This window comes from Sesamum indicum, linkage group LG13 (genome assembly GCF_026168435.1).
Source record: "Sesamum indicum cultivar Baizhima isolate 11 linkage group LG13, ASM2616843v1, whole genome shotgun sequence".
Lineage (NCBI taxonomy): Eukaryota > Viridiplantae > Streptophyta > Magnoliopsida > Lamiales > Pedaliaceae > Sesamum > Sesamum indicum.
Genome location: NC_142669.1, coordinates 12,108,272 through 12,120,177, shown reverse-complemented (window position 1 = coordinate 12,120,177; position 11,906 = coordinate 12,108,272). Strand labels below are relative to the sequence as shown.

General features: G+C 36.3%; 1 protein-coding gene and 1 pseudogene across 1 annotated transcript; both read right to left on the bottom strand.

Moving 5' to 3' along the window:
* Positions 1–1,614: 1,614 nt before the first annotated feature.
* On the bottom strand, positions 1,615–2,668 carry LOC110013116 (cytokinin dehydrogenase 6-like; annotated as a pseudogene).
* Positions 2,669–4,230: 1,562 nt separating this feature from the next.
* On the bottom strand, positions 4,231–11,906 carry PP7 (serine/threonine phosphatase 7). Its single transcript, XM_088876926.1, has 5 exons — positions 11,307–11,906; positions 9,017–9,508; positions 5,734–5,880; positions 5,004–5,111; positions 4,231–4,716 (listed from the first exon to the last, which is right to left on the bottom strand). Exons 1-5 carry the CDS (start codon positions 11,835–11,837, stop codon positions 4,615–4,617), a joined length of 1,380 nt encoding a protein of 459 aa, XP_088733052.1. The 5' UTR covers positions 11,838–11,906; the 3' UTR covers positions 4,231–4,614.

Genomic DNA, 11,906 nt, shown 5'->3' with positions numbered 1-11,906 from the left:
CTAGAAAAAATATATAAACTATATAATTAGGAGCAAATACGATTTAAAAATTTGAAAAACATGTTTTTTAAAGGAACCAAAGCAAACTATGGGACAATATCTCATTACTTTTATTGTTATTCCTGTAACGTGATCATTAAGGTAAAGTAATATTTATTAAAAATATAAAAATCGTACTGAAAAAATATTTGATAACAAACATTTATCTTCTATTAAAATGTACCAAGTAAAAAAAAATAAATAAATATACTTATTTTACTTTAATGTATTTTTATATTGTGAAATATATGATGCACAGACTTTTAAATTTTTGTATACATTACTTCTCTCTATATAAAAAAAATCAGTCACTATATATTTTTATTTATCAGTCTTAGTGATTGTATATCCTACACATACATACATATATATACAAGCGTGTGTCTTTTTGTGTACTTATTGTGTATATATATAATTATGGAATAATTTCATTTACATTCTTAGATCTATGGCTTGTTTATAGAAATCACCTTATCTTTTAGATAAATACATAAACACCCATATCATTATCACTTACATAAACCACCCTTTACTTTTTCAAAAAATTACACACACACCCTAAAAATATTAGCATCATTATACAAACTCCCTCTGTTTTTTGGTTGTCAGGGATAATTTCTATAATTATGTCGAGTTGAGCAAAAAATTACTTAAATTAACCGAACTCATGCGTCGAACCAGGTCTTGAACACTTCACTCGTCGCCCCCCACAACTCGTGAGACAGGAAAACAATGAACGCGTTCCTTTGTTCACAATAATGGTGCAACTTTCCTCTATTCTAAGTGTGCCACGACTCGTAAAACCACACTTAGGTAGTGGTAGTTTTCTCACTATATTGTTGTGGATGGAAGGCTTGGATAGATCAAAACAATTTAGATCCAAGTCCACTATAGGCCTAATATTTAACTTGGTCAAACCAAGTGAGAGTTAGGTTTGAGTGTTTGATTGAGACCTCCTCACATAATAACATTACATGCCAAATAACATTAAATACAAAAAAGCATTAAACACATTGCATGCAAAATAGCTAAGCATACCCCTGTGGGATGATTACAAGTCCAATCTATGCTACCCACTAAGCCCGCAGTGAGTCTAGGGTCTGTCCAAGGTGGCCCTATGCTATTACAAAAGTAACCTACCCATTAATATATAAATGAGCCTTGTAATTACTCCGTGGGCCTCCTTCTCCATGGTTTTGCTTTATTACAAAAACAAAATCCTCATAAAAAAATCCTATATTACTCTCGTTATAACTGAAAAAAAATTCCGATCGGAAGTCGGGGGGAGTACATAATGGAGATGATAACAAGCTTTATTATTCCAAGGCAAAAAATGAGAGAAGGGGAGAGAAGAAAATTAAAAGGGCGTACGAGCCGACCCAACAAACATAACACATACAAGTGGCACGGTTCTGTGATCATCCATCATCAAATAACATACATTTCATGTAAAAAATATAGACCATGATATCCAATATCGTAAAAGTAAATCATACAAAGAAAACACAAATTCGCAAGTAGCAACTAAAAGGATGATCCAAAAACCATGTGCATCGAATGCACACATTACACAGAATTAATCTTGTAATTTAATTTAGGACTTACTTTGATTTATTCACTGGGTAGACAAGTACCGGGCCATTATTTGTGTCTGTTAGAATGCTGCCAAAAACACCTTCAGCAAAGCTGTGTATTTTGCTTCTTGGAACAAGTAGATTGAGCCATGGGTATGGAAGTTCCCAAAGTCCTTTTGACCGTAGTTTTAGTTCTGCAGCATGGACCCTGTCCAAGAATTCTACGTATGAAACTTCTGTAACAAAGAGTGTTGAGGGGATGTAGCTTAATTGAGATAATAAGGACTTAATTTCCTGCATAGATAAAAAAGAAATTGGATATTAGCAAACATTTTTGGGTATGTCTCTGATCACCAGACCTGTCTATGTAATCAAAGGTGTTCTCTGCAGATATTAAATGCTCTTGGTCTCTCGCAAAAGTGGAGAAATCTGAATAAAGCACTCTGATTCACTTTACCTGTGAACAGTTTAAATGCAAGCTTATCAAGCTGTTTCAGCTATTGTAAAGGGTTGCAATTATCTTTTGACAGGATTAGAGAATCTTTACCATCTTTGGTGCTGGTTCTAAAGAGATTCTTGCTCGAGTTATTATACCAAACTGGCCAAGTCCACCCAGGACAGCATGAAAGAAGTCAGCATTCTTCTCCTCTGAACATACTACCACTTCTCCTTTCCTGCATCAAGCTTATTGATTTTAGAGTGATGATATTCAGTAATTACATAAACTTAAGAGTTGTCTGTATGTTATGTTTGATCTTTCATGAAAACATGGGCCTTTACAAGAAAGCTGGGCATTAATTATTCCTATACTTACGAGTCGCCGCTTCCTGTCGGCCGTCTTGCTGTTCAGCTAGCCGACAAGGCTCAGGTTTAGTTTAATTTCTTGTTTCTCGTAGTTGTTTGGTGGTTTATTTTGTGGAGCATTGTCTAATTGAGAGTTAGGATGTTACCCATCTTTCTGGTCCAATTACCTTCAATTTCTTTGTCTTTCTTCTTTTCTCCTCATGATCAATTGACTGGGATTTCTCTTTCTTTTCTCCTGAGCTTTCTTCCATGCGTCAATTGCAAAAACTTTATTGTTGCTTGAATTTATTACTTAGTATCTGGTTTTTCATTATCGCAATGCAGGTATGCACACAGCGGTCATGGAAATGACCATATGGTGTTGGCCTGCTGGTTGGTGGTCTAGATGAATCCGGAGTTCACCTCTATTACAACTGTCCAAGCGGTAATTACTTCGAATACCAAGCATTTGCTATTGGATCTCGGTTACAGGCTGCAAAGACATACCTAGAACGGAAGTTTGAGGGTTTCATGGACTCATCACGAGAAAATCTGATCAAGGATGCACTATTTGCAGTAAGGGAGACCTTACAAGGAGAGAAATTGATGAGTGCGATTTGCACAATTGCCGTATTGGGGGTAGGGGAGGCATTTCATATATTGGATCAGGAAATCGTGCGTGATCAATGAATTCGAGGTAGTTGGTGAAGAGCATGATCAGGAAACCGTGCATTTCATATATTAAACATACAATATTTGTACATATACACATATCTATATATAAAAATATATATAAAAGAGATATGATTAACAATAACAATGATTTTTGTCTCCCGAATCTCAACATCAAACCTACACCACTTATTTTAAAATATTTTAAATTACCTCAAAATACAAATTCAAAACATGCAATCTATCTTCAACAAATTTACTTATCTCTATTTTTCTCTCTTTATTTCCAAAACACAAAACAAACACTCGAAACACAAATCCAAACATTACGTTGGGTTTTTTATTTTTGATTTTTTTGTTTATTTAGGTTTGGGTCAATAGAAAAAGGGGTATGGCTGCCACCCTTCAACAATTCGTTGGGGTTTAGTGCCACATGACACTCGAAGTCGATTAAAATATTCTTTATTTCAACTGACTCAAATAAATTTTAACCCTTAAAAAAATGTGATGAAAAATAAATTTTCTGAATAATAATAAATTAATTTATTAAGGATCATCGCTAATATTAATATAATAATCAAGAGGTATCGTGTCACAATTATGATCCTCGAAAAATTAGATAAAATCTGACTAAATCAATAAAGCCATTTTAGAATTTTCAAGGGTACTTTTGGCGTCAACATTTTGGAAATCGGAAAATAGGAGATGAGATATCAATGTAATGATGTCGGTATTTTTTATTGGTGTATGTATATTATTAAAAAAAATACATGTAAATTTATATACTTGTACTATAGGTCAGTGGATAATTTTTCGAAAAGAATATAACTCACTTGGACGCACAAAAAAATTAGACAAACTTCAGTCACGCACAACAATCAACTTTGTGACGTATCAGACAAGCTCTGACGTGATTTTTATTACATATATGTTTTGAGACATCCTTCAAATATGTCCATCATGCCATCAAACATGTGAAAACTCAGAATTATGAACACGCCAACTTCAACTTGAAGGCGAAGCCTAAGGTCCGATACAGCGTCCAACGAATCTCCAACAAGATACTCGTCATATTTTTGAGTGTCGGTGCATCCTGACTGAATAATTACAAAATAACAACGAAAGAAAGGATGACAGATTAAGTGCAGAGAAAACAAGCGCCTAACAAGGAAATAAGAAACTCATTCCACATTCATGGTGAAGAGGCCAGAATAGCTGGGAACTTGTCTACAATGAGGAAGGAAAGGAAGCTAAGGCCATCATACGGCATGAAATGTATTTCTAGCTAAAACTTTGGGGGGGGGGGGGGGGAGTTGTGGAACATGGTATCATTGGACCTGCACAATCAAACATATTGGTACTGTGATATACAAGAGGCGACTGCCCCGGCTCAGAACATCCCAACAGGTGAATCTACACTTAAAAGGGACAAGCGGGTTTACAGGTAAATAAAGTGTCTCCCGATGATACATAGAATACACACACAATTAAATAAAAACAAGAACATTCACAAAACTTCACTATCGTAGGGTGGTAATAGGCCTCTTCAAGCAGTAGGAAGTTGCACTCCTGAATCAGGCACCATTGACACCAGGTCCAACTCTTCATCAGAATCGATAACATCTTCGAAATCGTAGTAAGGATTTACCTGCCATGATGGCGAAAGTAGTTTTAGGCAGTTGTTTCTTTCATGTTTTAAGGTATATTCATAGGTGACTATCATATTACTTTCATTACAACATGCATTTAGGAAGCTATGCCTATCCCATGGAGCATACATTAAGAAGATAAACTAGTACTCTCTTTCAATGGCCAAACACTAACAGATCGAAATTCACAACATGAAGTGTTGGTTTTTTTATTACTTTTGGCCCCAATTTGTATATCATATTCATTTTCTTTAAAAAGTTTCATCTGCACTATTAGAAAAGTTACCTTTGGTCTTGGGGTAACAGCTTCAAAGCTATGGAAAATAGGTGTGTCAAAATGTGGGGGTTCCAGGATAATATATGCTCCTTTGTTTCTGAATCTCTCTTCTGTTGCCTGTGACGCAGACAAGAAACAAAGAAATATCAGTTCCTTATTCAATGTAAATCCAGAGGGTTTAAGTATTACAATATGCGTGTTTGTGTGCGCGCGCGTGTGTATATATGTATATATAGATGAACTGAAGCAGTCCAGCCTTAGTGTGCAGGCATCATACAATCAGCTTGGTCCTTATAGAGGGGCTTTGTGCAATGAGTCTATTCAGGAGCATCTGAATTTTTAAAACTTATTTTCTACCCTTCACACGCAAGCTCTGACAAACTTTGGTATAGTTATTCATCCAAATGATGTTAATTTATCTAGGGCAGCAATAGAAAAGAAAAACAGGAAAACATAGTGGTTTCTTTTGCATACTTCTTGCTCGTTGACTTGGAATTACACGTTTTGCAATCCCAACACCATGCAAATCATTACTACAACATATTGGGAAATTGAATTCAACAACAGAATTTATATTAGAAAGCGATTCAACCATGTGAAACTTCAACACGGTCGGTTTAATATGTGAAGTCTAAAGGTGTATGCGATGAGAGAAGCCCAAGCAATTAGAAATTTTAGGTTAAACCCAAAATTCAGAAAGTGATTGCATAAGCATCAAATGCAAAGTGCATGAAGCTACCTGAAATTGTGGATAATCTGGAGCACTGAATAATGTGATAAGCTTCCCAGATTCTACAAGATGATCTATAGTATAACCTACATCCATTCCTTCAAGATCAGATCGCTTATCCCTTGCATCAGGACCTTCATGTGACCTGATGATCAACTGCAATAGCAGAATGAGTATGACTGATCATATCAACTTAACTATCAGTCTGAATACGTCAATAGTAGACAAGAAATGAGCAAAATCTAAATATGAAAAAGTTTAAATAACACATTTGCCAATTTCCACAAATAAATTGATGATATTGAAGAAAGCTTGAGATAAAATCAATTAAAAGGGAAGTTTCACACATAAGCACGAGCTATGTAAAGAACACTTTACAGTCAACAACCCTGAACCAAATGGATTTATAGCGACTATTGTTCAGTTCAGGGTATTTTAATAATTTTCCTACATATCTCGGACATTCTATAATTCTATTTGTAAGTCAAGTTACTTCGTCTGAATCCGATGTCATTAATAGTTTGGAAAGTGATCTTTTTTACTTACTCATTTGAAAACTTAGGATCCCTCAAAGTAGGGAGTATCTGACATCTATACCAGGTAATATAATGATTGTAATTTGATAGACAGAAAGATTTATTCATAGTGCGATGAAGTAGCATGGTTCTGAGATTATGCAACCAAAATATCGTAAGATACCTGGTGTTTCTGATAATATGCCTATCTCTCTTTTCCCCTCCAGTTTCATTTTTCAAAATTCAATCTTTTTCTGCCTCTGAAACTCATCTTCTATTTCACAATAGTTTAAATCGCTGACTGAGTAAAATGTAGACCAATCCTGATCCTCCTAAAATCCAACACATTTCATGAAAAATGCTCCCAGTTTTGTCTGATAGAATATAAAGGACACCAGAGAAATAGTTTTACTTTATTCTTTCATTTATATTCCCTAGGTTGTACCACATGGCATGTGACTGAGACCTATCATGTCTATGAAGACAACTTTCAGATGAAAACTTGGAGAGGGCAACACATATCTACCCTGGAGCTCCTGATAATGAAAAGCACTTCATACTTGTGATCAATCAAAAATTAATTGGTGACACAAATTCCAGAAACATGGGACCCTAACTGAATGTCTCGTAGAACTGCATCCTAAGCCACATAGGAAAAGTTCAATATAACAGTACTTCAATTCACGGAAAAGACCATAGCATCAATACATTCCACTCATAAAGAGAACTTGACACTTTCTAAGATTAATAGGACGGCTTGCCTTGAAGAGAAGAGGGCAATGAATACAAAAGGATAAATTATTAGGGAGGGTTTATTCTGTAGACATAGAATTCCATAGTCAATTTGAAAGATCTACATATTGTCTGCCTGAATCGCTCCCAAGTCTGGTAGCACTTTGATCACATTCCAAAGTGAAGCCAGATAGTGGGTAAAGCTCAAAAGGAGCCTGTAGAGAAGGATGCTGAAAATGCAATTGTTAGCACATTATATGTGGTCACATGTTCATCAGCTCAGAAATGGAATTTGCATTGGGACTTTATGAAGCCAAGAGAGGCAGCTCAACAAGTCAAGATTCCAAAAGGTTTGGTTGCTTATTTCTTCACATAATTGCACTTGATTTGAAATACTTGACATCGGTCCCCTTACTCAATCACTTTATACCTTATGGTGTATACCCTACATTGTAATTAACATCTAGCAACTTTGAAAAAATCATAAAATTATGAGGAATTATCAAGAGAATCGTGTGTGTGTGTGTGTGTGTGTGTTTCTTTTCTTTTCTCTATTTAGGGTCAAGTGATGTCCTCATTATCTTAAGCCGTCACCAACATTGCATATTTAATTAGTTTCCAAATAGGAAATAAAAAATCCTATTCTGAAGCATTGCAACTAACTTACTAGATTGGAGAGATTTGATTATAGAATTGTAGCATCATGAAACTATTCTTTTTTATTCCTGACTGAAATCAAACCCTTTATGAGGTTCCCCAAGATCCTAGGGCTGATGCATAAATTTCTTCTCCTCTTTCTCGATTGTACTGAGATTTTTCAATAACTTCAACTTTGTCCACCCCAGAGAACATGTGGTTTTATTTTCCAGCAACTCAAAGTCATATAGTTCAAATCCTAACACAAGACATGCTAACTTCTAATGTATTCCAGAACAGTACCCAATTATTGTTCACGACAACACCAAAACAGTTATACTACTTACTTTGAGCTCTTAGATGTACAAGGTTTTACTCACCAAACATTCATTAAAAGAAATAACCCAAAGTGTGCCGTATATCACAGATAATCATTTTAAGGTGGTCCTTATTTGAGCTGTAAATATCTTTCATCTCTACGAGCATTCTAAAGAGTAAAAGATATATGAAATTTCCTTTCCCTTGAGGCCAAAAAAAGGTTAAACTTAAACCTAAAATTTTAACCAAGTTTACAGGAATTAGCTCAAATGGAAAAGGTGATAGAAGAAAATTGGATTTCAGACTCCCAAAACACATATATCCAAATGTTCAAATTTTGCATTGTTAATCTAAAAATATCTCTAAGATTCTATCTCCACGAATAATCTTTCTGTCTACCCCTTCCCTTCTCAAAATGAAGCCCGAACTCCCCAATCTCCCCCCCTCCCCGCACCCAAACGAACAATAAAGAGAAGGAAAAAAGAGAAAAAGACAGGCCAAAGAAAAATGTATACTAAGACAAAAACCAAGGGAAGGAAATTCCTACTGACATTTCCTGTAAGGGCTGTGGATGAGGCAACAGTTTGAAGACTAATACAAGTTAAGGAAAGAACTGAAAAGGCAAAGTAAATGAAGCAAATAACAGTTCAATCCTCAACCAATTTGCCATTAAACTGCATCAATATCGTTGTAACATGTAAACATGGTTGAAGAAGTAGCAGAATCATGTTTTTTTTCCTATAGAGCCGTCAATGAGGCAACTTTTGAAGAGTAATACCAAGTTAAGCAAAGAACCAGAAAACACAAAGTATATGAAGCATATAATAGGCAAAACTTCAATGAATTTGCCCTTAAACTGCTTCGATGTTGTCCTAAATTGTGAGCACGAGTGAAGAAATTAGGGTAATCATGATTTCTACTCCAACAACATAAATCAGACATCCAGTCATAATTTCCTCACAATTAAAGCTTGGAAATATCTAGCTTCCTCAACTAATTATGAAAGGGTAAAGAATGTAGATGAAAAATTGCAGCGCAAATGGCAATTTTGTATTGACTGACCTAATAGGATGGGTGGCAAAATTACATACCTTTAGATTGAACTTCTTCAGAAATTCTTCAGTACAATCTGGACCCCATAAGAGGCCAATGCCTCTCTCTGTATTTGGAGAAAGACCCGGACTTGTTGATGGATCTGACCATAGGATATCGCCAGGTATCAAATTGGGCCCCTCCCAGGGAGGATCAAGGACTGACCTTCTAGCTTTTGCCAACTCTTCCAAGGAACCAAGAATTAGAGAATTTACTGCAGGGTTATGAACAACCTTCCGATTCTTCTTTTTAGATCTCTTTGATGGGGTGACAACTGTTCCACGGAAAAGCCCTCCATGTGCAGTGTAAACTTTTCCAGCTATGATGGAAGCAAGGGGAAGTCCTTCAAAACAGCCTAAACACTTCCTGTATACATGCTTTCCGCTATCTCCATATTTCGTTAAGACTTCCTTCTCAAATCCATATACCGAAGTGCAATACTTTGACTCATGATTTCCACGAAGTAAATACACCCTGTTAGGCATAAGAACCTGAAACAAATATTAGTTCTGTTAAAATCTCAACTTAAGATAATAGCTTGGTCATGTATTTGTTATGTGTACCTGAAGTTTTTATATAAAATTGACTTGATTTTAAATAAGCAGCCAGTTATTAACAAAAGAAGCATTCAAAACAAAGCGACAAATAAACAAGGTAGAAGCATGGGCCTTTGTCCAACAAATTCTCTATAAGCAGAAACGAAAAGGACAAGAGATGTTGGAAGAATCAGATGAACTAAATATTTGATCTAACACTCATAGAAATACATTTTGACAAACTTCACTACACAATGGTCGATGGATTCCAGAGAAGAATGTGCAACACAGCACATTTGGAAATCTAATAAAATGCTGAAAACATAGTGCCTTCCTAATGTCTGAAGGCGCCAGTCCCCGGGGTTTATGAAGTATCGGTAAAGGGAGATCAGGTCTGAGAATAGCAGCAAACAGTATAATTATCAGAGAACTAAAGGGAAAGTAAAGAGAGAAACAAGGTATGGAAAAGGCAAAAGAGAAGGAACAAGAAGACCTCTGAAGCACAAGGCACTTTGGCAAAATGATAAACAAAATCAATCTTCATAAAGAGCAACTCTATTTCAAGAAAGAAATTTCATAAGTATTCATGACATAAGGACTTCTCAGCTAGAACCAGGGACACGGCACTAGAAAAACTCTTTCCACTAGTTGATGTTCCCACAAGAAATAAAAAAATAAGAGTCTCTTAAACAAGGATTTCAACAGACGGATAGTGATTCTTCGTGTGGCAACAAAAATCGCTTATTTTTAGCAAGTAGAACATATATAAGTCAAGATCTTTACTGAATCAAACAGGCAAGAAATGGATAGGGCTTTAGTGTTTATGAGGACTTCTAGTCGTCCTCTTGTTATCTCTTTCTTTCATGTATGAAAAGTAAAACTCATGAATTACAAAATCAAAGAGAGGAAAGAAAAACATTGGCAATTTAACGATCAATATAATTGAATGCTTTGGCAGTCTTATGAAAATACAATTTCCACAATGCAAATGGAAGAGTAGTTGGATATTTCAATATGAATCTTAGTCAGGCCTCCTTGTCGATGTGAATAGAAGAGTAGTCAGGCATTAATCAAAAACAACAATTTTATGCATCACTGCTTTCCTGCTACAACTTAATAATAAAAATGAAGCATTCTTTGCTCAATGAAAGGAAATAGAAACATAGGAAGAGCGACCAATGAAAACCAAATACTGTACTAAAAGATGTTACTGATAGTGCTTGGGCACTTTTCTTAATTCTGAGTATGAGCATCAAACCAGTATTGGACATGGCGACAGCAATGGCACAGGTCTTACATATGATAGACATAGAATGGCAATTCAAAATAAAAGAAAAGAAAAGTTCCAAAATTACCACTCACAGAGATCTCAGTCTCCGAGACTATGTAGATTAGAATGTGTGTCTCAGGAGGCAGAGAATCATCAAGATATATACATCAGCTAGTGTACTTATTCCATATATATTACCACACAACAAAAACCACACTTTTTCAGTTAATGCAGATCGTGGAAATAACTTGTTAAACAAGAAACGAGAGAAGAATGCTGATTCAAGTTAACATATTTCACCAAAGAAACACAGTTCATATAAACGTTAACAAGATCAAACCTGAGCCTAAATAACTAAAAGCATGAAAAAGTAGATCATTTTCATTTCCTCAGGTGCACTCCAAGAAATCTACTTTTCTTAGAACAATACTGGTCAAGAAGTAAAATAGCCCAATCAAGTTCATAAACCATAATAGTTCTGACCTTCCAAGCCAGTAAGAGTAGAAAAACCTCAAGCCCCCAAGCACCTCTATCCACGTAATCCCCATTGAACACGAAAAAACGATCATTGGCCGGATATCCTGCATCTCTCAACAAAAACAGAACATCATGCAACTGACCGTGCACATCACCAACCACAACAACTCTGGACTGCTGACCCAACCCAGAATTCTCGTCAATTGTCACACAGTTGGGCTCTTTATGCAAAATCTTAGATGCAGCTAGTACAAGTTTATCGAAAACTCCAACCGGAAGCACCGACGGGAACTCCGCCGGGGGTATAGCTCTGGAAGCCCAGTCGAATGCCCGCATGAGATTGGTGACCCAAGAAACGGTGAGTGCTCCGCCGTCGGGCCATGTGATGGGGATCTGAGGGATGGGGGTTGCGGTCGCGGACGGGGACGGGGACGGTGGCTTGGAATCGGAGGAGGTGGATGTGGAGGCCGTAGAGAAGAAGTCCTCGTCGGGGGACGGCGGTGCTGGTGGAGCCGCAGACGGCGGAGAAGAGAGCATGCCTTGGTGGTGGTCAGATGTCGTGTCTTTGATTATTGGAAATTCTTGATATTATTAAAGGGAGGGGAT

Bases quoted from the DNA above. Each gene is read 5' to 3' on its own strand.
- PP7 (XM_088876926.1), bottom strand. From the start codon at position 11,837: ATGCTCTCTTCTCCGCCGTCTGCGGCTCCACCAGCACCGCCGTCCCCC. The intron at 5,881-9,016 runs GTATGTAATTTT...CTGCTATTGCAG, and splicing joins TGAAGAAGTTCAATCTAAAG to TTGATCATCAGGTCACATGA. The intron at 4,717-5,003 runs GTAACTTTTCTA...CCATCATGGCAG, and splicing joins CTGTTACCCCAAGACCAAAG to GTAAATCCTTACTACGATTT.